The following is a 27,954-nucleotide window of genomic DNA, read 5'->3' as shown; positions in this document are numbered from 1 at the left end:
GGGAGTTGCGGAGGGAGTGGTCTTTCTGGAATGCTGATAGGGGTGGGGAGGGAAATATATCCTTGGTGGTGGGGTCCGTTTGGAGGTGGCGGAAATGACGAAGGGTGATCCGATTGTATCTGGAGGTTGGTGGGGTAGTAGGTAAGGACTGGTGGCGATTGGAGGGGCGGGGCTCAAGGGCGACGGAGCGGGAAGTGGAGGAGTTGCAGTGGAGAGCATCGTCAACCACGTCTGAGGGGAATTTGCGGTCTTTGATGGAGGAGGCCATCTGGGTTGTTCGGTATTGGAATTTGTCCTCCTGGGAGCAGATGTGACGAAGCAATTGGGAATATGGGATGGCATTTTTACAGGGGGCAGGGTGGGAAGAGGTGTAATCTAGGTAGCTGTGTGAGTCAGTCGGTTTATAGTATATGTCCGTGTTGAGTCGGTCGTCTGAGATAGAAATGGAGAGGTCGAGGAAGGGGAGGGAGGAGTCTGAGATAGTCCAGGTAAATTTGAGGTTGGGGTGGAAGGTGTTAGTAAAGTGGTTGAACTGTTCAACCTACTCGTGGGAGCACAAGGTAGTGCTGATACGGTCATCAGTGTAGCGGAGGGAAAGGTGGGGGGTGGTGCCAGTGAAGCTGTGGAAATGCAGCAAGGTGATATCCAGGCTTGGCCTATGAAGTAGCATTCTTGCCAGACAAGTGGCAGACGGTGACTATCTCCAACAAGAGAGAATCCTAACCATTGCTTCTTGATACTCAATGGCATTGCCATTACTAAATCTCACATAACATCCATGGGGTTACCATCAATCAAAGAACTTAATTAGATTAGCTGTATAAATACTATGGCATGAGATCAGGTCACAGCCAAGAATATTGCAGCAAATAACTTGCCTCCTCACTCTCCAAAGTCTGCCTATCTACAAGGCTCAAGTCTGTTTGTGATTGAGTACTGTCCACTTGCCAACACGAGTTTGTGGTCTGCAGAACTGACATTAGATCTCCAATGGGTAATGAGTTTTTAACATCTTGAAATGAAAATCTTCAGTGAAGTGTTGTTGAAAGGTCCATTCTTTGCAAGAAGTATTTGATATTTTGGGCATAATTATATGTAATTAAAATTCCATCCAGAAGTATGAGCCACAGTATTCTACAGTGCAAATAGAGAGCTGGAGAGTTATGTCATGTCTTTTCCATTATTTATCCAGATTGTTTGGTCATTTGTTTCCTTTTTTTTCTTCAGCCTCATGTGAAATTATGATCATCAATGTACTTTGTGGGATAAGTTAAAAGTTTGAGAACTGTTGCTGTGACACTATTTTAAAAATACTGGTTTAATTTCTGCAAGTTTATAGTGGAGCAAATCATCCATGATGACTGCTACTAATTTACTTACCTTTTTCAGAAGATAACTTGGCACTTTAAAGAGCATTTGCAGTCATTCATAAAAAATTACAGCTTTAAGTGAAACAATTTTAAACTAATCAGAGTGTTTTGTTTAACCCAATGTGAAAGCTTTAGTTATGTTCCATAGGACCTCTCCCTCATCAGAAAATAAAACATTGAAATGTGAAATACTGAAAGTTGAAATGTTGTACATTCCTAAATTGTTTGCAAAATATGTAAGCTGCTTATGTTTTAAAATAAACGTTTATAGTGTTCGCTGCCACTTTTATTGAACCCTCACTGAGCGAGAATGTGTCAGGGAGGAAGGGAGTGACAAACTGTAAGCTTCAGGGTTGGGAGGGAAGCGGTGAGCAAGAATCGAACAGAAATTGCCAGATTGTCACAGGTTGCATTTCCTGATGTGACATCAGCTATACAACAAATTCAACATGGAAACCCTGACGCACAGTATACGTGCTGGCCTGACTATATATTTAAAAAGAAATGATGTCAAATGTACAAATTGAAACGGACTTGGTGTTCTAATGGTGATTATGAAAATTCCAGAGAATAACGCAATACTAAATTGTTCAAACCACTTTTGGCAAGAGATAATCACATTGCTAATGGTGCCTAATCAAGGCACAGTCACCTTTTTTTTTGCAAGATTTGTGAAGGTTTGTAGCTCAGGTTGAGGTTTAGGGAGTAGGTTTGCTCACTGAGCTGTAGGTTTGACATCCAGACGTTTCATTACCTGGCTAGGTAACATCATCAGTGGTTGACCTCCAAGTAAAGTGAAGCTGTTGTCTCCTGCTTTGTATTTATATGTTTGTCCTGGATGGGGTTCCTGGAGTTTGTGGTGATGTCATTTCTTGTTTGTTTTCTGAGGGGTTGATAGATGGTATCTACATCTATGTGTTTGTTTATGGCGTTGTGGTTGGAGTGCTAGGCCTCTAGGAATTCTCTGGCATGTCTTTGCTTAGCCTGTCCCAGTCGAAATGGTGTTTTTTTTCTTCCGTGTAGGGCTATGAGGGAGAGAGGGTTGTGTCTTTTTGTGGCTAGCTGGTGATCGTGTATCCTGGTGGCTAACTTTCTTCCTGTTTGTCCTACATAGTGTTTGTGGCAGTCCTTGCATGGAATTTTGTAGACGATGTTGGTTTTGTCCATGGGTTGTACTGGGTCTTTTACGTTTGTTAGTTTTTGTTTGAGTGTTGATGGGTTTGTGTGCTACAAGGATTCCAGGGGTCTTAGTAGTCTGGCCAACCACAATGCCATAAACAAACACACAGATCTCGATACCATCTATCAACCCCTCTGAAAATGAACAGGAAATGACATCACCACCAACCCTAGGAACCCCATCCAGGACAAACCTATAAAGAGAAAGCAGGAGACAACAGCTTCGCTTCACTTGGAAGTCGCCACTGATGTTACCTAGCCAGGTAATGAAGCATCTGGATACCATCCCGACAGCTCAGCGAGGAAACCTATACCCTGTGCAGGTCACTATTTTGTGAAAGGAATAGAAGGCAATCCCAAAATATTTGGGTGGTGTAAAACCATGTTGATAGAATGGAAATGAAAACACCATTCAGATTTTTTTCAAAAACCTTTATTCCTTGTGTGCCATGCTGGTTCAATAAAAAGTACATTAGAGAGAATATAAGATTCTTCCAAGCTCCTACAACATATGACCATGCAAGTACACACGCAAAGGAACTTGAGAATTTGGACTTGAAGAAATACAGTTTGTGAAGAAATAAATTGAAAATCATGAAAAGAAAGGGGCATGAATTGTTTTTTTTTGGCAGTGGTCCAGCATAAGATACCAGAGTTACCAGATTGAATAATTAGATTTAAAACAAAGGCAAAAGAGAATTTAATGATGTTGATTTCGTTTTTGGGATTAGATTTTTGAGGCAAGAATGGGGGCCAATATTCAGGGTCAAATTAGGTATGCAGTTGAAGGAAACCAGGGCAAATGCTATATGTCAGTAATTTACTTGTTCAGAAGATAAATTCTGAATTTTAATCATTTGGGAAAATGGGCCTGCCTTGTAAATTTGTCTGAATTATTGGTAAATGCACAAGTTAACGCTCCAAGAGATTTGCTTTCCTTTCCACAGAAATGACTGGTGCCTTGATTAGGCTCCATAAGCAGTTTGACAGTCTGATGACAAATAGTCATTCTGTTCTGAATGTAGATATTAAATATGAGCTATTTAGTTGCAGGGTTATATGGAGTGTCATATTTAGGTCATGTACCTGTTCCCAGGAATTATTGATGCATTTCAATCAGGCAAGGAGAAGAACTTTACAGATGCAGCGGCATGGCAGTCTCTGAAATTAAGACTAAGGAATCTTATTGGAGCTTTAACATTTCATATTAAAAGTGAGAATGGTAGCAGTGAAGGGAAATGTTTTGATGATGTCTTGGGTTCTTTTGAGTGTTTTAGATATTAGTCAAGAATTTACTGGGATATATGAATATTTGTAGGGACATTCCAAGTTTGAAGCTAAATGTTAGAGGTTAAGGAAGTATTTACTTTTCCAGCAATATTAACTTTGACTGCAAAAACCTCAACTTCCTGTTTTCATATTTGGGGGATAGAACCAAAGTGCTGACCTTGCCTCAGAAAATGAATTGCCATATAATTGACAAAAATACAAGAAACAGGATCAGGAGTTAAGCTTGCTTTGCCATTTTCTATAAGCAAGCCTGATGTCTGCCTAAACCTTGAAACACTAAAGGTCTATCTATCTTTAAATATATAAAACAACGGAGCATCCACACTATCTGGGAGTTGTAAAGATTCTCACCCCTTCGAATTATTAAATTGCTCCTCATATCAGCTACAAATGGTTAATTCTTTTATCCTGAAATAGATGTTCTAGATTACCCAGTAAGGGGAAACTACGTCCGTGACTATCCTAACAAGTCCTTCAGAATTTGCATACTTCAATTAATCTGTCATTCTTCAGAGTGTTTAGGCCTAATTTACTCAATTTTGGGAGTAAATTCCAACTTTCAACTCAAACTAATCTAGTGAGCTTTCAGTGTAATGAATCAAAGTATCTCCTTCTAGCTGTGTAGACAAAAATGGCACGTGGTCTTGTTTAAGCCTTTGCTAATTGCATCAATCCATTTCAAACCCTTTGCAATAAAAAATGGCGAGTTATATGCTTTCCTAATTGCTGTATCAGTTGGAAAATTTTCAGTTTATTGTACAATAGGTCAAAGTCAGCCACCTGATGAAGGAGCAGCACTTTGAAAGCTAGTGCTTCCGAATAAACCTATTGGGCTATAACCTGGTGCTGTGAGATTTTTAACCTTGTGCACCAATCCAATACCGGCTCCTCCACATCAAAGTCAATCTGAACATCAGTATTCAGAAGTTGAACATCTATTAAAAAAAAATTGTTTTATCTTGTAGAAAGGTGAAAAGTTCTCGTACTCCATGTTATACTCCATCCACAACATTGCCCACACACTCAATGTGTCTATATCCCTTTGTATGATCAGGGAATAGGCCTTTTTGGCTTTTGGGTCTGCTCTGTATTCAGTAAGTTCATGGCTGGTCCAATTGTGGCATGAGCTGTACTTTGCAGCCTGACTGACTTAACCCTGAACTCTCTTGCCAATCAAAAATCTGCCTAATACAGTCTAGCCATATATTCAATGATCTGGCCTCCCCATTACTCTCTGTTAAAGGGGCTTCTAAAGATTTAACAGTCTCCTTAGGAAAAAGAATCCTTCTTGTCTTTGTCTTAAATCATTTAGTTTTGAACTATGCCATTAAGTTATACAAACCTCAAACGAGGAAGTATCCCCTCAACATCTATCCAATCAAACAGTCTGAGAATCTTGTTTGAGTAAGGCCACCTTTTCATTTTCTAACCTCCAATGGTTACAGGTCCAACCTTTGCTCAAAGTCATTCCTTCCATGAACATTAGTAATATCTGTTCATGTTTATCTCACACGCATTGAATTTCCATTTTCCATTTTGTACAGGGAAACAGACTGGGTAGAATTTCTATTCCTTTAAGGATAAATCGGTACAAAAAATGTTAATTCACGGTATTGTTGTGAATATCTATATACCTATACTTACTTAGGCAATCACTTAAGCTTTCAGAAACTTCTAAATCTCGAATGCCAAAGATCAGAAGTAGTGGCCATTTTGACAGTCTTGTCAAGTTTCAAAAAAAAAGTTCGTAATATACTCCATGTGAAACATTGAAATCTAGGAATCAGATCAAGTATCGCAGCATTGAATTTTATGTTGCTTCGGCTAAAATTGAATTTTAAGACATTTTTAGTAGATAAGTTTGAAATGATTGGACATATGTACGGGCACGCTGAGTCTTAGTTATGTGAAAACTGTATATTGTGCTTCTAATTTAAGATTACTCTTGATTTAATCCGCTTTATTTAGGCATAATTTTATACATTGGATTTACCAAAAATATCCTGTTGTTTTCAAAACATTGGCTGGAAAAACAGCAACTGAAGGAATTTTAGTCCTAAGTAAATTACCATGTATTTGAGGCTTAACTTTGTCCACAGCTATAAAAATGATCGATTAATTAGTTTTAATTGTGTAAAGAACTTGTAAATCAGGTTACCAAATGAAAGCTATTGGAACTTTTATTTTGACCAAAATTCTCTCAATGGATAATGCAGGACCACTCATGGCAAGCCACATTCAGCAGATAAGATCAAATTGAAATAACATTGAGAAACTGTTAGCGTTTCAGATCAGATACTATAGACATTGGACTTCAGAATCCACTGGTAAAGGTGGCATGAGAAATTTAATATGAAATTAGTCATAATTTTATATAACTTACCTGGAAATGGATTTGACAAGACTAGTAAAGATGTATCTGTTTGTATGATATTTGGATATACAGAGGAAACTCAATTATCTGAAAATCTGATTGTCCGAAGGAGATCTCAAACTCCCGATAGAAACATTACATCAAAGATGTGTTTCCAACAAATGACTGACCTCCCGCCCTCTCTCTCCTCACACTTTCCCTGGAGTTCTACAGAGGGGTGTACCCTAAACCCCACCTTCCCCAGATAATCTCTCCAACATTGTGTGCTATTTGGAGACTTGTCACACAAAAGCAGCAACAGTAGTCTTGTTAGTGTACAGTCCAGCTGCCCTGGAGAGGGGGCGGGCGATGTTGCATGGGGCGGGGTCTCTCACGCTGTGTTATTGCCTTACCTCCTGAATGGGGAGCAGACTTTTAAAAACTCCGAGCTCCAAAGGAAAGGCCATTTGTAAGACTAAGTTGTTTCATGTTTAGTTTGAGTATTCCATTATTTCCAAGTTTTAAGTAATAGAATCATTAATTGTAAAAAAAAATTGAACTATCTAGAAATTTCTGGGTTGAAGAGGGTTTATCATATGATTTCTCAAATGAAATATCATAAGATGGTTGTTTATATATTTAGGAAAATTCAGTTGACTTGTGGAAAGTAGGCAACCAAACTCTTGAGAGGTAAGTAATCCGTTTTATGGCTTTAATTGCTTGACAAACTTTGTGGAAGAATTAAAAATCACACCACATCATGTTATAGTCAAACAGGTTTAATTGGAAGCACTAGCTTTTAGAGTGCTGCTCCTTCATCAGATGGTTAGTGGAAGAGGCGCTGCGCTGAAGGTTGCCTTGCAGCAGCAATGGCAGCAGCCTCTTATTGTTCTTCAATAAGCACCCAGTCAGTTGAAGAAAAAAATCTCCTAGAATTTGTCAGCCAAAAAAAATTGTCCCCTGAAAATATAGCCATGCATAGGACAAGCTGCACAGGCCTTGCTCAGTTGATATTGTCTGGGAACCTGAGAAAATTCTTAAATTAATATATTTTACTTGCCGTTAAACTCTGCTGAACTATTAATTTCATTTTAAGATGTCAGTTGATTCTAAATCTGGTTTAAAGGTCTGCCATTGATTCTATGGCTGTCAGCATTGTGATCTTGTCTCGACTCTGAAGTCTTAACTTGATCCTTTTGAATTTTGACCCTTAGCTCCACCGAGACTACTTCCATTTACTTTATTCTTCAAAATACATGTAATTTCTGCAGAATTGTCTTGTCCTGTATTTGGGTGTGAAGTGGTATTTTAATTCTAAGTATTAGCTTGGTTGTTAATCAGATTTTAGCCTCTTACTGTAAGCACAGGTTGTTTATAATAAAGTTAGTTTTGAGGTTACTGAAGAAACCTGATGAAAGTCTCCCTTTTGTTCTGGGTGACAGTAAGAAGGAGAAATAAATTTATTATTTTAGCGATTTAACTAAAACATTTTTACATTTTGGTATGGTATGTGGAGTAGTAGGACTTGATTTCCAGTACAGTCCTCCCATTAGAGTCATAACAAGCTGCATTTGAGTCATCTTTAACCATTTGCATTGGATTGGAATGGAATTAACTAGAATGACAAATAAATTGCAAGTTCAGCACTTCAGTGCTTGCTCCAATGCACCTTTGATTTGGTAACATGCACGTCTTTCTCAGACTGCATCTGTTTAATCTTCATATCACCTTTTGTTGCATTGCCCTGTTAATGTGGCTGTGGTGATATAGAACATGTTACATAATTAGATTAAGAAGTGAATCTCCGAATTAATTTTATCATTTCACAGATTATTTTAAAATTTTAATCAAAATAGCTCAAACAATAGTTGATGGTTCAAAATGTGTAGCTTGTGTACTAGCTAAATTAGTGTAAATGAGTATAAACTAGTGCTTTACAACGCACCTATTTATCTCTGTGCTAAAATTGTTTACCTTTCTCCCTTCCCTATTGCTACAGTGTATTGGTGAAATAGTACTATAACTTGGAAACTTTTGAGATCTGTAAGCAGGAAGAGTGGATTCATCCTATGTCCAGTGTGTCTTTTATGTTGTGCTAATCTAGTCTTTCAGAACCAAGTGCCTTTTTCTCCTTATTGATTTTCAATATCTGTGCTCTGCTTTTAAATGGTAATTTTCTATTTGTTTTATTAAAAACATTCTCCTCAGGTACAAAGAGACCTTCTAGCGAGTCTCGCTCTCTCTGGCATTCTTTCTTATCTCCCCCCACCAGTTTGGTGGTCTCGTATTGTTAACTAAGATGTTAGGTGATCTGCCTAGGCTTCTACATGTCAACCGCTGCTTGCAGCTTTGTAAAAATTACTTGTTTGCTTTTCTTGCCCTCACCATCTTCGATGGTGACAAACATCAGTTTAATGCCTTCCTAATAAATAGCCAAAATTAGAATTATGCAGAGAAGTAAACACAAACCTTGCTGCTACCACTTGTTGGCACGTCAGTGGTCTGCGTCGCAACATCTGCTAAGTGATGTTTTCAAAGTAATAAACTTGGGAATTGTTTATTCCCTAGTGTAACACGTTTGTTTCCTATCTAGTAAATATTGCATATATAAGGTCATATTTTGTTTATGGAAATCCAATACATAATGTCTCAAAGTCTCTAGAAGGAAGGTAAAAGTAATGAAAAAAACTTTGCATGAAATATGATTGAATATTGCCTTAGGGTTAATAGTAAATGATAAGATTTGAATCATCAATCTGCCGAAAAAGAAATCTACCTTATAGTTATGGTAGGGCTCACTGAAAACAAATATTGATAATATGTCTGATTGCTGTCAGACAGAATATTGCTAATACGTGAAAAGTCTTGCCTTTCCCCAAAACAGTACTCCCTTTTGTTGTTTTGATAAGAGGTTGTTTTCTGCAGTCTCAAATTAAATGAAATATTTAGAGCAGATCAGTGGCTCAAGTCAGTTTAGATCAAAGTGGTGCTGGAAAAGCACAGCAGGTCAGGCAGCATCAGAGGAGCAAGAAAATTGACGTTTCGGGCAAAAACCCTTCATCAGGAATCATTCCTGAAGAAGGACTTTTGCCCGAAACGTCGATTTTCCTACACCTCGGATGCTATCTGACCTGCTGTGCTTTTCCAGCACCACTCTGATCTAAACTCTGGTTTCCAGCATCTGCAGTCCTCACTTTTGTCCAGTGGCTCATCATCTCATTCAGTTCAAAATGTCCTGTGATTGGCATTCTGAAAGTTTCCTTCAAGGCATTTGCATTGCATCTCTAATAGTTTAAGACATAAGTCAGGCAGAATCATGATTCTTTGCAATAAAATCTGTTTTCTAGAATCATATATTGGACTCAACGTGGAAGCTATTCAGTTCATCATATTTCTGTCCATTGTTTGACCTGTCCAGTTAGATACTTTCTTCATCGTAACCGATTATTTTCTGTTGAAGCGTTCACTCAATTCTTATTTTGAATGTACTGTTCAGAGTACATTCCAGATCACAGCAGTCGCTATATATTTTTAAAAATTCTTTTGCATCTCTGGTGGTTTTGGCATCAGCCTTAAATCTGCACCTATGTTTACCAAACTCAGCTGGAAACAGTGTCTTCTTAATTACTTGAAAGCTTGTTATACTCTTGGGCACCTACATAATCCTTTAACATTTAAAGCCTTTATTCAAAGTAGAATAATCTCATCATTTCTAGTCTTTCCATGTACTCCTGAAATTATCTTTGTAAATCTTTTTGTACTTTATCCAAAGCCTTAATATCCTTCCCGAGTAGTGTCTAAAATTTGACTGCAAACAATTGGAGTAGAATATAACCAGAAACTACCAAAGTTTAATAATTTATTTGCATTGTGTCCCACATCTTTTATTACGAAATTTGCCTGACTAGGCTCCATTAGGGTTCCTAGTTAAAGGTCTAATCTCGCTGTGTGCACCGGAGCATTTCCAGTTCTGCATGCTCTATTTTGGGCCTGTTTGCATTCGTATTAAAGAATTCAGTCTCTGACATGACATGAAAACTAGGTGTTGTGAGATCCAATCTAGAATTCATAAAGAAAAGGCTACTGGACCAAAAGTGGTGTTAGAGCATGGAGAAAAGCTGGTTCCAAAGGTGATTTGAGACATTTGAAGAGATGTAGTTATGAAAATGGTAACTGGAATAGAAATAAACACCAAAGATCATATCCAGGAGGGGTTAGGACTTTTTGAGGAAAAAACAATTGTGAAACCAGAAGAAAGTAAAACCACCAAAGTTAATAGGAGCCAGGAAGAAAGATGAAATCTCCTGAGACACTGGACAGAGCCAAAAGAATGTGACCACCAATAGAAGAATGAAGAAAATTATTGGTGGTGTGAGCAGTTCCATGTAAGCAGGGCTCAGGCAGAGGTCCTGGTGGAGCTGAGAAGGAGCTTAACATAAAGCAGGGAGTTGTTAGCAATACCATTCGGAAGCTGAGGTGGAACCTTCAGGTAGTGAAAAAGTGTTTGCTTTCCAAGTCAAAGACGTTCGAGAAAAACGAGAAATGGAGTATGAAGGTTGAAGAGTGAAATTCCTGAGAAAGATTTGTGTTGAAGAGTCTGGTTGTGACACAGCAACCCACCCAGTTGGCAATTACTATCAAATCTGTGGGATTCAACTTGGCTATACCTGCCATTCAACATGCAGGATATTGTGCCCAACCAAAGTTCATTAGTAAATCTGTTTGTCTGCTGGTATATTCGAATGTTACCTTGCAATATCTACCTTGGGTTCTATTTTACTTGATTTGGAATTATAAATGTTGGTTGTACAAATCCATAAAATTGTATAGACTTCATTTGATTGCTAAAAATATTGGATTCCCAAACTTTATTTCGGTTGCTAGTCTGTAACGGAGTCATAATTAAATTTGGGAGTTTCATCCAAGGTTGTTTCAGAATTATAGAAACATTTGACTCATCATGTTCCCTAGCTCTTGTAGGAGCATCATGATTTAGTGACATTCACTTGTCTTTTCCATACCTTTTGCTATTCAAGTAATCATCCAGTGCCCTACTGACTGCTTCAGTTGACTCTGTCGGCATCACACTTCCCAGGCAATGCACTCTGGACCCAAACAATTTGTGTATGAAGTTTTTTTTCTACTTTGTAAATCATTTTAAATGTGAGCCCTCTCACTCTTGATTCTTTTGCAAACAGAAACACTTTTTTTTCTCACTATCTGTTCTATTCAAACTTGCCATTATTTTGAAAACCTGTATCAGATCTCGTCTTTCTTGTCTTTGCATCTAAGGGAACCATTGCAACATTTTAATCTACGACAGAAACTGAAGTTTCTCATCCCTGGAATCATCATTATAGATTTCTTCTGTATTTTGTCTCCAATGAGTTCACATCCTTTGCCAATAATTAAACACAATACTCAAGCTGAGGTCTAATAGTATGGTGTTAACCCTAATTATAAAGCACAGGGTACTTTAGGCTTTATATTTTGTTCACGCCACCTTCACTGATGTGTATGCACATATACCCCAGGACCCTCTGCTCTTGTACCTGCTTAAGCATTGTAAACCCTGTTTTTTTTCTGTCTGTGGTCTTTGACCAAAATACATCATTAAATTCCATCTATTATCTAGCTGCCCACTCTATAAATTTGTCTTTGTCCTTTTGTAATTCCACACTGTTGTGTTCCATCTAAAAGTTTAGTGTTATTCTTAAACTTTGAAATTGTTCCCTGCACACCAAGTTCCACTGATATAAGTATTAGGGTAAGCAAGGGTCTCACTACTATTAACTGCTGGGGAATTCCACAAAAACCTTCCACTTGTCTGCAAAATTCCTATTAACCACTGGCTGAATAATAAGAAACAGTAGTGTTGTATTTACATTGCTATCATCCCTTTTATTACATGAGCCACAACATTTTTCGCAAGTGTGCTTTGCGTGCTATATGGAATACCTTTTTGAAGTTCATACGTGCAATGCCTTAACTTTGTTCATAAGATTCTGTATCTAGGCACTTTTACCTAAGATGGGGTGTCTCCTGTGGCTACATTACCCTCTCCCTGCACTCCTGTGCTTTTATAGTGTGGTACATTTGACAATAAAATTACCTTCATTGAATCTTTGTTTCCTTCCTTTTAAAAAAAATTAAACACAATTTCCCCCTTTTGAAATCCATGTTAGCTCTTTTATTTTAAAAAATCACATTTCTCTGCATGACTACTAATTCTACCCTACAGATTTTGCTTCTAGAAGCTTGCCCACATTGAAGTTTAGCTGACAAGTTGGTTAGCTCAGGTGACTGGATGACTTGTTTGCATTGCAGTGTGAGGCCAAAAGCACGGGTTCGGTCTTCCTGCCACCTGTCACCAGGAAGGTCCAGTCTTAGCCTTGCTCCTCACCGGAGGCATGTTGATCTTCAGATTAAACTCATCACCAGCTGTTTGTTTAATGAGAGAACAGTGCTATGGTCCTCTGAAACTAAAGCCAAGGATCTCCAGGTTTTTAAACAGCTAACTTTGCCTGCCACGTTTAAAAAAAACCTGTCTCCATTTATCCTTATACCTTTTTGAAATCGAGCATTTAATTTTGTATATTTTGGGAGGAAGATTGAAAGGAGTTAATACCTCTTCATACTTCTCTACACCAAATTTCTTCTGTTGTATGTCTGCCCATTTTGCCAGTATACCTGTTGTAATGACATCTTTAACTTGCCTCCACCTTATTATTTGCATAATTTCAGATTCATGACATCTGTGAACTTTGAAATTATGCCCTGTGTATCCAAGTTCAAGTCATTAATATCTATCAAAGACAAGGTGAACAAAAAAGTGAGTGGTGGTGCATGAGCTTGGGTGAGAGATGAGATGCAAAGTGGCTGAAGGTTGGCAAAGGAGGATATTGCAACAAATGCATAGGTTCTGCAAAGTGAGAGAACAGTTTTAAACCAGTCAACAAAAAAAAAATGCATCGAATTGGGATCCAGAAAAACTTAATATGGAGAACGAATGTGTGGAGTATCTAGGTTAAGATGCATAAGTTCAGGGGCTTCTGTGTGAAAAATAATTGTGGGAAAGACTTGTATAACGAGCACCATTAACGAAATAAGTTAGTACTGAACAGTTCTGTTTATATTGGGGGGGATAAAATGCATTTGTGTTTAGCACATTTCAACATGTTTCACGTGATAAATTGAGGTGCAGTGACTATGAAACCATTTTATGTATTCTAAAACTCCAAACATAAATAAAACACTTTCATTTTTGTTTTTTTTAATGACCTAGGTCACCCCAAAATGCTTTACAATCCAGAACTACTTTGAAAGTATACTTTTTGTTGCAGTGAAAGACATGTACTAAAGAAAATGATCAATGAATTTAAAAGTCTAGGACAAGGGAGCATGACCAAGAAATTAGGTGAGAGCTTTTAGGAGTAAAAGCAGGAAATATTCCTCCCCACATATGCTGCAGTGGTTTGACATCTCTTCTACAAACAAAAGCTATGCTAGATTAATATGCTAGATCAGTTTTTTTTCTTGTGTGGGGTAGGGATGGCCTTGTAATATTACAGCTGGACTATTAATCTAGAGACCTAGGTAATCCCACCATGGCAGGTAGTAGCATTTGAGGTTTATAGTAGAAAAAGATGGAAATTAGAGCCTAATAATGACTACACAACCATTATTGTTTGTCAGGAAAACCCACCTGATTCACTATTGTCCTTTTACTGAAGGAAACTGCCATCCTTACCTAGTCTGCCATATGCATGACTCCAGACCTACAGCAATATGATTGACTCTTAACTGCTCTCTGGGCAGTTAGAAATGGGCAGTGATGCTGGCCTAGCCATTCATGCCAGCATCCTGTCAATGAATTTTTATTTGAAGAATTTGAAATCGAATTCTGAGATGCAGTAAAAAGAGTAATAGCTATTAAAAATCTTTCAGCCTTGCACTAATGCAATGAAAATGCTTAGCTATTGCTGAGGACCACAGCCAGGCAAATTTAGGGTAATTTAGAGCAGAATTGCACCCAAGTTATTTTAAAGAATAAAAATTTGCTGTTGTTAGCTTATGATTTTTGTTTCAGTTGGCACAATAAAACACCATGGCCTATGGGATATTCATGCTGTACAGTCTTGGTCTCCTTATTTAAGAAGGGCATAAATATGTTGGAAGCAGGTTTATTGGATGTGATTTTTTTTAAGGTATTATGAATTCTTTTATCTCTTAATTCCTTAAGTCCATAGCCCACGTATCAACAAAAATACAGGTTGTCATGTTGCTACGTGACAATACTGAACAATGATAAAGAAACCTCTTTAAACCAAATGTTAAAAATCAACAATTGGCCTTTTATGAAAATCTCATGAGCACTCAAAAAAACTTTGACCCTATTTTTGTCATCTCCAGGCTCTGAAATTTTGGTTTTCTACCTGTGATGTTCAATTATCTCCTTATAATCTTCTCTCGCCTCACATTTTATTCTCATTCCAAACCCCATATATTCACCTTTTTCCTACTCCACCCTTTAGTGGTGGAACATGATGTACAAAATTTATCAAAAAATATTATATAAAATTCTAGCTCGAGAATTGCTCATTTGTAATTAAGGTCTTAAAAATATTTTGGAGTTTGAAAAACGTTCAGACATTTAGGCCTCCTCCTCAAGAACTTCCCGACTAAATCCTTCCACCTCTTTGTTCTTTAAGATCACCTTTAAAACCTGGTTGGTTGTTCAATTCATTGGTCACTACTGCTAGTCATTATTTGCTTCAACATCACCTTTGTGTACAGCTGTGTGAAACTTCATGGGCAGTTACGTAATTGTAATGTAATATGGAAAGAAAGCCATATTTCACACATGTGGCTGAATGTTTTCAGATCAATTTAACCATCAAGTGAAGTATGAATTTAGCCTCGGAGTATCTCCTTGATGTTTGTGAGCTGCCATATCCTGTGTACTTGTGTTTGGATAAATGTTGATGCACTTAGTAAAACGAATGTCTCATTTTGAATTGCAGAAAACCAAGAATAAACTCTCAGTTGGTTGCACAACAAGTAGCACAGCAGTATGCAACACCTCCACCTCCAAAAAAAGAGAAGAAGGAAAAAGTTGAAAAAGATAAGCCTGACAAAGAGAAAGAAGTAAGCTCAAATGCAAGCAAAAAGAACAGCAATAAAAAGATAAAGTAAGTGGAATTATCAAACTATTTGAGTAGGTTCTGGTTTTTATATGTGGCAATAAGCTTTCTCTAGTTGAATTATAGATGAACTGAACGCTTTATCTATAATTTCGATTTTGAGGATTTTTTTGGGAGGTTTGTTAATAAGCCAAATAGGTTATGATCTGTCAGGTTTTACTCTCCAGTACTTGCTGACCGTTCAGAAGCATTGAAATAGTAGTAATGTTGGTGCAGCTTTCTCCAGAAACATACTGCAATGTGCTTAAATTCAAAAGGGCATGAGCAATACGATCAAAAGTAGCCCATAAAGCCTTTTATGAGAAAGTGAGGACTGCAGATGCTGGAGATCAGAGCTGAAAATGTGTTGCTGGAAAAGTGCAGCAGGTCAGGCAGCATCCAAGGAGCAGGAGAATTGACGTTTCGGGCAGGAGCCCTTCAGCGATTCCTGAAGAAGGGCTCATGCCCAAAACGTCGATTCTCCTGCTCCTTGGATGCTGCCTGACCTGCGCTTTTCCATAAAGCCCTTTAGACCTACTCTGCCATTCATTATAGCCGTTTTGCATTTTATTTTTAATATCAGCTCTACTTTATTCTTCTGTCCCTCTGTTATTTGTACCATTCTCATTCTTGATGCTGAATGAGTGAGTGAATGTATTCCACAGTTCGCTGGAGTAAAGAATTCAAAAGATTCATTGCCCTTGATGAAAACATTTGTTTCTCATCCCAGTCCTCACTGATTATGCCCTTCATCCTAGTTCTGGATGAGATGATCAGCTTTTCTGTTAAGCTGTTGAAGAATCGTATACATTTCAATAAAATGACTTTATATTCCTCCATATTCTCGTAAGATAGCCCTCATCCCAGGTATCAACCAGGTGAAAACTTGTGCCCCACCCCATCAACCGTTCCATGCATCTGCTCTTGGGTCCAGAGCCTAAAATCAATACATAATATTTCAGAGATAGTCTTAACAAAGCCCTACATCATCTCAACAACGCCACCTGTTCTTATACTCAACCACCTTGTAATAAAATGCCATTTGCCTTCCTACTGCTTGCTATATTTGTTAACTTACTGAATCATCTACAAGGGCACCAAGCAACTTCAAATATTAGTCTTCCCTGGTTTTTCATCTTTTCAAAAGAAAAACCCTCCCACTTTGGAAGGAAGAGTGAAAATTTCATGCTTCTTCACATTATACTCCATTTTTGTGCTTGTCCACTAATCTATATAAGCTGTATGGGGGCTCTCATTTTTGTTTAACTAGTGGCAGGCTGGCTTATGGTGTGCTTTCAGGTGGTCAGCAATGTGACGTGTAGTATAGGTGTACCATTCTCATCAAAAATTGTGCCAGAACAGCCGTGAACATTGTGGTAATGTGACAACTATGGTAATGTTGATTATGCATCATTATAAGCAGGGCAAATTCAACAAAGAAATCACAACCTGGCATTCCATTGAAAGCAGTTTTGTACCTCAAGGTATAGAAAGTGGCTTGATTTGTTTTTTTTGAAGTAGTCATCACAAATTTTGATCACTCAGTTTTTAGTATAAGTCTATTTTGAATTTAATGAATGATTAATGGATTATTAAATGTTAGGGGAGCATATTTACTGTTTAGGATTCCACTGGTAGATTAAGTAAAATCTAATTTTCGAAATATTTGTGCTTCGTCAAAAATTGTTTCTAGTTTTTTGATAATTAGTTAACATTTCTGTCATAGAATGCAGTATTGCTATACTTTGGAATTCAGTGATGACAGTAGTGTGGCTTTATTTTCAGGCCGAAAATGGAACTTGAAAAAGGACCTCCTAGTGAAATTAACAGTATACAGTCCGGGAAAGCTGCAACAAAAACTGACAGCTTACACACTTCAAGGTAACTTGTTCTAATTGCCTACCAAAGTGCAGCATGAAACATTTTGTTTTTTGACCTTAATTGGAGTGCTGATGTTCTTAATTAATAGAAAACAACTATGAACTTAGTATGGTTTAGAACTTGCTTGATGGATCTGGTAAGGCTGGAACACAACTTCTTTTCATAATACTCTGAGTAGTATCTCTTCAGCATCTTAAATTGATCAAAAGTAAAATCACCCCCTGGATCTGATCCTCTTCACATATGCATGCATCTTTGACTAATTATGTACTATTCTGAAATAAGCATTGGTGATGTTATTATCTCAGATAATCCAATATTTCTAACATCAGAAGTCTTACTTTTCACATATTGCCCTGGTGTTTCTGTTGAAGAAAGTAACATATTTCCATGGCTGGTCTTTTGTCATTTTGGGTTCTCCCTCCAAAGGCACTCCCATTAAAATCAGTGAGGCTACAAGATCATTGGTACAACTCTATTTGAATCAATGTTTTAATTTTTGCTTAGTCTGGAATATGGTACAAAGCTACCAGAACTCAGAGAGCACATCATTAATTGTTTTTAATAATACATTGATAGGATGCGGACATTGTTGGCCAGGCCAGCATTTGTTGCACATTTCTACTTGCTCTGGAGGAGGTAGTATTGAGTTGTTTGAATCGCTGCAGTCCTTGGAATTTTGGGGCAGTCACTGTACTGACCGGGAGTTCCAGGGTTTTGTTGCCAGAATTCCAGCATCTGCAGTATTTTCGTCTGTAATCTTGATTCAGTACTTGTTTTACATAAACATCGAGATGCATTTCAGGCAGAAAACTATGATCTCATAAGTTGAGACTATTCTGTCTTCACAACAAATTGAACATTGAAATATGTGACCTGATTTGTAGTTTCATGCAGTTTGACGACTGCTTTTTCAGTATTGTTAGCATTCAGAATTTTGCCCTTTGCTTCCCAGTTGCTGGTCAAGGGAATGAAGCTCAAAGTCAGGTGCAGTATGCCAAGGTACTTTTGTAATTCCTGGTTGTAAACATTAATTTAACATGGGAAGTATTGACCTACAGAGTCTAAGGTATAACAATAAAACAAACAAAAAAGAAACCATATTTATTGCCGTTTATTGTACCGCAGTCAATGATATACAGTTGTTTTCCAGAGTGAGATTAGCGACCTTGAAATGAAGCCAGTCTTATGAATAGATTATGTGGATGTGTCTACAAATTGATATGCTACCAGATTTTCTCCTAACAAATCATAGATTTGCACTAGCTTAAGTTCATTGCATTAAATGTATCTGTCAGTTCACATTCCTGACTTTGTAAATAAGGACAACATTCAAACGCTAGCTCAAAGTTACTAAAGTTTAATGGAAACCAGTTTAACCAAAGAAGATATTTTCAGTCATAGTCCTAGAGTCATAGAGATGTACAGGACGGAAATAGACCCTTCGGTCCAACTCGCCCATGGCTCCTGATCCTAACCTAAACTAGTCCCATTTGCCAGCACTTGACCCATCTCCCTCTAAACCCTTCCTATTCATGTACCCATCCAAATGCCTTTGAACTTTGTAATTGTACCAGCCTGCACCACTTCCTCAGGCAGTTTATTCCAGACTTACAGTCCAATCTTTTTCAATTTTGTGTTTTTCATGGAAATTTAGGTAAGGTCCAGAGATGAGGAGTCATTACATGAATTGTTTGAATTTATAAATTGTTGAAGATGTCACAAGGCTTAATATCTTGGAGAATAATGCACTAATAACTGGTTATAAAATAGATATTGAAACAGATCGCAAATCTATCCTTGTTAACATACATTAGAACCAGTGATTCAGTTGATCTTACACTTGAGAGCTTTGAATTCTGAGTTAGAATTTTGTGGGTTTGAGTCTAACATTACTGTATCTGCTTCATCTAGTCATAATTTGACAGGAAGTGTTTTGACAAAGAGACAGCAAGCCAAACCAAGTCAGCCTCCCACTCCCTGGATTTGCAACACAGTAACATTAAAACATTCATGACCCTCAAAATTGCTGAATTGTTCCTAACCAGACTTTAAAACTAACAGATCTTGGACACCCAAGATTATAACTTAAAAATTAACAATTTATTGTCAAGAATGTGACTTTAGCAGAACACAAACTATAAGGCAATCTAGTGAATAAATGTCTATTGGAATTGGAATTTGCTAGTTTGATAATAGTTTCAGTATTAGATGCCAGGCCTCCATGAAACAGTTTAATGATGGATTGTATTAAAGGCATTCAGGACACTATTTTTTACTTGAATTCCAAAGTCATTGGTCAATGCAAACAGCTTGCGCAGACCTCTAGCGATTTGTACTTATTTCATACAGACTCTGATTCTTTTCTCAGCCAATAACTGGAAAATAACTGGAGAGTGTGAAGTCAATACAACTTCACAGTCCAGCAGCTTCTAAAGTAAAGCTGCACCCTGTCTAGAGGCAGTTAAGTTTGTTTTCTCTTTCGTTCGTCAACATTGTGTGGTTGGCTGACCAACACTGGTCCTTCCTTGAATGACCAATTCAACATACAATGAGTTGCCAGCGCCTGCATCTCTTAAGGCAATAGAATTAGAGGGCTAGAAGGGATTGTGGACTTTGAAAGAAATGGATAAGCATTAATATTGTTGAATTGAATAGTAGAGCAGGATCAAGTACTGAATGGCCTATTTCTGCTCCAGTTTTGTGTGTTGTATGCCATGGGCCATATGTTCATTCCTCAGTCAATCCTCCTGTTTGTTTTCCTTATTTGAGGACTGCATCTTTTCTCAATTTTGTTTTCCAACTTTTTGAACCTCTGTAGTCATCCAGAACATGCCTGTCCAGTGACTCCTACATCTCATGAACAGATTTGAAAAAGCTTTTTGGCCATCTGTTTCAATATCTGTAGCTCAGTATAATTTCTTTTGATCCATGTTCTGAAGCACTTTTGTAATGTTCAATTATGTTAAAATGATGCATGAAGTTATGGTCATACTTCTGCTATGGTCATTACACATTTCATCTACCTATTAATTTTATTAAAATTAAAATCTTTTATCATCTCCTCTGTCTTCAAACCTACCACAGACCTTAGACTATACCTGTTCACTCAGAGGGTGCTGAAAATGTGTTGCTGGAAAAGCGCAGGTCAGGCAGCATCCAAGGAACAGGAGATTCGACGTTTCGGGCATAAGCCCTTCTTCAGGAATGGCTCCTGATCTCCAGCACCTGCAGTCCTCACTTTCTCCACTCAGAGGGTGGTACGTGAATGGAATGAGCTGTCAGAGGAAGTGGTGGAGGCTGGTACAATTGCAACATTTAAAATGCAGCTCGATGGGTACATGAATGGGAAGGTTTGGAGGGATATGGGCCAAGTGCTTGAAAAAGAGACTAGAGTAGGTTAGGATATCTGGTCAGCATGGACGGATTGAACCAAAGGCTCTATTTCCATGCTGTACATCTCTCTCTATAGACATAGGATCAGAAATTAGGCTATTCATACCATTGAGTCTGCTCCACTATTCACTCGTGGCTGAGAAGTTTCTCAACCCAATTCTCCCCACTTTGTCCCTTGATACTCAAGAACCAGTCTACCTTTGTCTTAAATATATTCACTGACCTGGTCTCCACAGCCTTCTGTGGTAACAAATTCCAAAGATTCACCACTCTGGTTGAAGAAGTTTCCCCTTATCTCTGTTCTAAGATGTCTTCCCTTTACTCTAAGGCTGTGCCTTTAGGTCCTAAGTCTCTCCTACCAATGGAAATATTTTCCCAACATCTACTCTGTCCATTCAGTATTCTGTATGTTTCAATTACGTCCCCCTCATTCTTCTAAACTTCGAGAATAGACACAGGGTCCTCAAACGTTTCTCATATGTTAAGCTTTTCATTCTTGGGACCATTCTCGTGCAACTCTTCTGAACATGCTCCATGGCCAGTATATCCTTCCTGAGATATGGAGCCCAAAACTGCGCACAATACTCCAAACTTTCTCCCTGGCTCTGCACGACGCTAGCTGTTCAAGCTGTGCATCCAGTTCCAAGGAGTCTTGAGCGTTAGCTTTTTGTTTTCCAGCTATTAGTTCTATCTAACCGGAGTGTTTCCAGAATTTTCTGTCTTTTCAGATTTCTGGCATTTGAAATATTTTGCTTTTTTTTGGATGAAAAGTCAAAGATCTATGGTGTTTCATTTGAAGAAAGGGTTTACCCAGTTTTGTGCCCAACATTACCAAATATAGATTAGCTAGTATTATTTGTTTGTGAGATCAACTTGTGCACAAATTGACTGCTGTACTTGTAACATAAGTGATTATTGTTCGGAGTATCCTTTTGTAGAGTAGTTTAGGATGTGGATATAGAGAACAATATTAATCAAGTTCTTCTCTGGTTTTATATGTAATCAATATCCTCATTGTAGCTGGCATAACATTTTTATGCATTCACAAGAAACAAAATACTAACGTATTAAAGCTAATCAAGGAATTTCTTGACATTTGATGAAGAATTCCTCTCAATTTTTTACTCTTCCAACAATAAGAAGCTTTCAGTGCAATATAGTGTTTGCCAACTTGAGTCAAACTAAGGATTTTCGTTGTAATGGGCTTTAACTGTTCTAAAATGTTAATTTCATGCAGATTTTGTGCAAAGATAGTGATTTAATGGAAATGTACTAACATTGAGTAAGAATTTTGTGGTACACCATGTAATATTTGACCAAAAAGAGCTGTGTTACTTTGATTTCCTTAGAACCGGGAGCATTTGATTTGGCAGGTATTCTCTGTTGTTGAATTTGGAAATTGTGAAGTGTCGTGAGGGATAAGAATATAGGTGAATTTTACTACGCATTGGTCAGGCTTTTATATTTGTAATGGGACTGCTGATTTGTAGACTGTAAAGCAAGAGTAACCAGGTCTTATTGAGAAGTGAGTTTTGAGAGATGGTATCATATTGGTACATCTTCCTGATCCGTTATCACTGGTGTATCAAGTGCATAAGTCTGGAGTAGGACAGTTGGATGTTGTGGTTATGAAGGTGATCATGCTTGATTGTTGATTTGACCCATTCACTATTTAAAGTATATTTGATGTATCTTAACAATACGTCGTAAGCTGCAGCCTAATGTCGAGTTTGTTATAGCATGGCATGTTGCAAGTTTCAGGTTTATGAAGGCTTATTCCTTTGGTGGTTATGTTGGAATGGAGTTTCTTAGATGACACATGTTGGATGTCTATATCTCCTGATTTGTAAACGTTACTGTCTATGTGATGTATAGCCCTTGTCTGAATGGAAGTATTTATAGAATGAATAACAAGCAGTCTTGTGTAAAGGGTTAGAGTAGATTTAATATGAACTTGTTTAGATGTCATAGAGTAGGTATTTCTAATGAGGGTTACTCCATGTTCTCAACTTCATTTTACTCACCTTTAATGGTTTCAGCATGAAAGCCCTTAAATGGCTTTTACATTAATATTATTTCCTTGCTTTAAAGAAATGAAATAATATGTACCTTGATGTGTGCTTTTATAAGTTGGGAAAGGTTTGTCAGGAACTCTTGAGCTGTGACTTTCACAAATATTGGATGTTGCAATTAAGAAACTTTGCTGTGAAATTATTCTTTTTTACCATACAAACATTTTGATTTTTGAAATGATACAATTCTTGTATTTACTTGTTTCTTTTACAGGCCCAAGCTGAAAAATGTAGACAGAAGTACTGCACAACAGCTTGCAGTGACAGTGGGTAATGTTACAGTAATTATAACAGACTTTAAAGAAAAAATACGTTCCTCTTCCACATCATCATCAACAGTCACATCCAGTGCTGGATCTGAGCAACAGAACCAAAGTAGCTCTGGATCAGAGAGCACAGACAAGGGTTCATCACGTTCATCTACACCAAAAGGTGAAATGTCAGCAGTAAATGATGAATCGTTCTGAGCTTTGCCAGGCTGCAGACCTGCACATGCAATGTGAAAAGTATAAATGAATACTTTTGACATTTTTTATGTATTCCCTTGGTTTTATATTTTCCTAACAATCATTTATAATGGATGTGCTCCTGAATCTACTTTTTTATAAATCTGCTGTGCACAATTTCCATGTACATTATGTATTTTGTTACATTTGACTTTTATTTATTACATTTGCAAATTCCACCCTTTCCAACATGTACTTTTTGTAAGTTTTGTTGCCAGCAACTATGCTGATTATTAGCAATTTTAGAAATGTTAAATATCTAACTGGTTTAAACAGAATAAAAGTTTGTTAGAAACCAACACATAAAACACTGGTGCTTAATACACTGTGAAATAAATGCAGCATTTAACGGATAAGATTAGGACAGTGCATTCCAGCAGAGATGATCACGTTCTGCAAACTATTGTAATGAAAGCTGTCTTGTCCTCAGGATTAACTCCTCAGAAACAGAAAAGACTGAGAAGAAGTACACTTGAGGCAACTGAACAATGGCTTAATTAGTTCAGTGTCTATTAAGCAATAGATGTGGGTTCCTCCTTACATTTACCTGAAAACTGTGTCATTGTGTGCTGTAAATGTAATCACTTTTAATGCTATAGTTTCCCAGCCACCTAACTAATCTATAGACACATTGCCTCATAACTGGCAGCATGATGCGATATTGACATGCAAACTGAAACAGCTTACCAATGGGGAAGAAAGATATTTAATCTTTCAGTGGCAATCCAATGCAGGACCCCTTAGCTAAAATGCATCTACTGCATTCTACTAATGGTAATTAATTTCTTTTTAACCAAGGAAGTAGATATCAGCAGTGTATACATATTGGGAAGCAACATTGATAATGACTAAGAATTTGTTTAATTTCTGAAGAAACAGTATTTTCACCTTCAAGTAAACTGCTTTAGTTATACTTGTACAATTAAAATATGGATTGGTCATTGCGACTTTAAAATTTTAGACATATTTAATGTCCACCCTCAGTTTTGAGCAGCAGCCAGCAACATTTGTATTTTACCCATTATTTCAGCATCTATTCAGTTAAAGCTAAATCTGTAAATCAAAAAGGGGGACAAACAATGGGAGCCGGATTCAGAAAGTTGTGCTGAATCTCTTGGCATTCCATAAATAAAAATAATTTGCTTCTGTTGGATGTAATAACAGGAAATCTCTAACCATGTGTGGAAGCAAATTGTAGCTTGGTATTCTTCTCAAGTCCACACTGTTCATGGCCATGCTGGTTACAGAAGGTCACTAAATTGTGGGTAATTTAAATTGTGGCACGTAAACCAACATACTGCAATTTATCCTGTCAGTTTGTTCTTGTACACTCCGTGTCATTTTTTTAATGACTGGCTTTGGCAGCCAATTTTGTTAAAATCCATTAAAAAGTTTTTGGGATTTAAATGGCATGTTTGTTTTCTGCTTTTGCCCCTGTTTTAAAAGAAAGTCCTTCTGTTATTAAACGACTAGTTTCAGTATTGGAAGTAGTGCTTCTTTCTTCATGATACGTTGAAAAACTCGATCATCATCTGATTGTAAAATGAATTATAAGCCTTATATGATGATGCAGAGGGTGTGATCAGTTATCTTGATTAATACTCAAGTGCATGATTTTACAGAGACCTTAACCTAGCAGTTGCATACCATCGCTCCATGACAGTACAGAGGTTTTCTACTAAGTACAGAGGTTCTCTCCTAAGTACTGTGGAATATTGCTTCCACGTTAATTGTAAGTCATGAGGAAAGATAAGTTAGCACTACCAATTGAGTTTCATGGAAGAAATTTATTCTAAATTTCAATTAAAATATAAATTACCTATTTAATACTATGGTATTTGTTGCATTTGGAATAACTCTTAAATTATCTAAAATACATTACGAAATGTATTGATTTTTAATCTTCAAGTTTTGATGTTAAAGTTGCATTTAATTATCAAATATTAAGTATTTATTTGATATTGTCACTAACAGGAAGATATTCCCATTGCTCCTTTAATATCTAAGTGTTGAGTGGATAGGTGACAGATGAAGGCTGGGATATAGTGTATACATGTCAGCCCCATGTAATAATTAACCAATTACTCCCTTCTATTAAGACTTGCGTAACTTCCATACTGTGATTTATCTTTGTACAAAACAATGCACTTAGATTTTGCAAACTTGGATGTTTTTCTTTCTTGTAAATTGGATGTTTTTCTTTCTTGTAAATTGTATTTCTGCAATTTAATACTTCTCTGTGCAGTGTTAATACTTAAATTGTTTGAAATAAAGTATACGCAAAATGCTTCACTTGATATTGTGGTCTCAGAAGGTGACGAACTTGAGAATGATTTTTATTTAAATATGATGGCTTTCAGAAACAAATGAACACTAGCTGTACAGATGATTCAGCATCAGAGTGGAAGATGAAGTTTAATAAATATTACACTGATGCTGGGACAGCAAAAACTGAATGCAATTTTCGTGTAATGTAATGAACCCGCAATCTATTGAAGAACTATTTTCATTTGGTTAGGTGCTGTCCTGTAGGGTAATAGCCAGCTTCCATGTGCTGCTTAGCCTAGTTTTTTTTTAACTTAGGACCTGACAGCTTTTCTGCAGTGCCTCCTGAATTGAAACTACACAGCCAAATAGGCATGTTGTTGATGACTTGGAAACTAGTCACTATTTTAATGTTATATTCTGTAGACTGAATTGGTGCACAGACTTTTTTTAAACCGTCTTTAAAGCAACAGTAATTCTGCAAGTTGAAATTGGTTAAGTGTTTAAATATAGTGAGCCACTTTCAAAGTTAATAAAACTTGTATAAAAACATTTCTAACTATTTCTGGAAACTCCTTATTGGAAAGAGTGGCACTTCATCTGCCTTACCAAAAATATTTCAGTCTACTTTTATAAACTATTGTAACTTAAATTATTGATAAAATGTTTGCTGGAAATATTAAAATGCTTGTAAGTAACTTGAAAGGGTTCGAGAGCCAACATTTAGAAAATGACAACGAACTGAACAGTTTTTTTAATGCGCAAGCAGTTCTGTTCTTGTGTATGACTTGTAACCTTTATTTACTGTGTAAAGATGGTTACATTGTTATTTCTTAGCTTTGTTCTTTGGAGACCCATATAGAATGCTTGTTTAAAGTGGCATAACATAATCTTGTGAATTTTGTTATTGTATTATACAAGGTATATTTTCATTTGCCCAGAAAGATGTCCTGTATAATGCTTTAAAAGTTTTTGCTCTGTAAATTAAATAGGGCTGACAGCGTGCTAGATTTGTTTTCTTTAATCTTCATGCTGGTGTGTTCATGGTGGTTTTGTGAGCTGGTAAAATTATTTCCAGGTCTTAAATGTTTTGGGGACTTTATAATCTACACTGCTTTTTGTCTAGCAAATAAAAGATGTTAATATATTCCTGTTACTGGCATGTGCACGAATATGTTATTAGAAGCCACTTTATTATTTCCTCCTTATCTGCTTCAAATAGAAATGTCTATTTATGAATTCTGCTTGTAGTTTTTCACAAATAAAATCGTTAAAATTGATTTAATTGTAATTTATTATTTAGTGCACACTAAACCGAAAGATTAAGATCGGAGTTGAGATTAAACATACACTATAATTAAACCTAACTAGTTTTCATTTATTCACAAGATTTTGCATTTGGTATGTTCATTCTGTATGTTAGAAAATTCATAGTGCTGTGTTACAACTACTTCTATCATTACCACTTCACATACACATCAGGCCAGTTGCCCTTTTCCTCACAAATTACTCCAGATTATAATTAAACTCCATTTTGCCCTATGCCAACTTCAGACTATTTAGATAGTAATTTACTTCTGGAAAAGCGATATCAATTCAACTTGCGGTAACTTTTTTTTAAGCATCCACACATCTGAAGAAATTGAGATGCTGTGATCACTACCAAATAAATAAAATTACTTGTTTTGTATATTTACAAAATGTGATGGATTAACATCTCATCATTAATACCAAACCTATTTCTCACACGGACATGGCATTCTGAATGTATTTGTAGAAAATAATATTTCAGATCAAACTCAGGAGTTATATGTCTGTACTGTTGCTTCTCTGGTAGTATAGTTCAATAATAGGTCTCTTCCCATTTTTTTTCACTCTCAGATTTGGGCAGCATTAGCAAGATAGGCATTTGATTCCTATCCTTAATTGCCTTTAACTGAGTGGCTTATTGGAACGTGTTAGAGGGCAGTTAAAACTTAACCACGTGTAGTCTAGACTGGGTAAGGATATTGATGAGCCAGATGGGTTTTTTTTTAAAAGATTCATTCATGGGGTGAAGGTATCACTTTTGTTTTTATTGCCTGGAGGGCAGTTAAGAGTCGACCACAGTTGGGGGTCTGGAGTCGCATGTCAGCCAGATCAGGTAAGGATGGCATTTTCCCTCCCTCAGTGGACCAGATAGCTTTTTCCAACAGTCAGCAATGGATTCATTGGACCCTTACATCCAGATTTTTATTGAATTCAAATTCCACAATCTGCCATGGTGGGAACTGGAGCCAGATCACCCAAACATTATTTGGATCTCTGTCTTGATAGTCAACGAGAAGACCACTGATCCATCGACTGCCCATACTTGCTTAATAATTGACCCAGTACTTTTCCAACAATAGATGTTAGGCTAATCAATTTTATTACCTGAGTTTTACATCCTTTTTTGAATAAGGGTCTCACATTAGCAGT

At 37.0% G+C, this 27,954-nt stretch overlaps 1 protein-coding gene across 1 annotated transcript in view; it reads left to right on the top strand.

The window, feature by feature from the left end:
* The window catches only part of LOC132822377 (RING1 and YY1-binding protein-like), a 96,324-nt gene extending 69,550 nt beyond the window's left edge, over positions 1-26,774 (top strand). Inside the window, exons 3-5 of the mRNA XM_060835712.1 lie at positions 15,216-15,383; positions 17,160-17,255; positions 22,938-26,774. Coding sequence (XP_060691695.1) covers positions 15,216-15,383; positions 17,160-17,255; positions 22,938-23,190 — 517 coding nt within the window. The 3' untranslated portion in view covers positions 23,191-26,774. The remainder of the gene's footprint in view (positions 1-15,215; positions 15,384-17,159; positions 17,256-22,937) is intronic.
* The last annotated feature ends 1,180 nt before the right edge of the window (positions 26,775-27,954 follow it).

Source organism: Hemiscyllium ocellatum, chromosome 14 (assembly GCF_020745735.1).
Source record: "Hemiscyllium ocellatum isolate sHemOce1 chromosome 14, sHemOce1.pat.X.cur, whole genome shotgun sequence".
NCBI lineage: Eukaryota > Metazoa > Chordata > Chondrichthyes > Orectolobiformes > Hemiscylliidae > Hemiscyllium > Hemiscyllium ocellatum.
The sequence above is the reverse complement of the archived record's forward strand: the minus strand, read 5'-3'. Positions and strand labels throughout refer to the sequence as shown.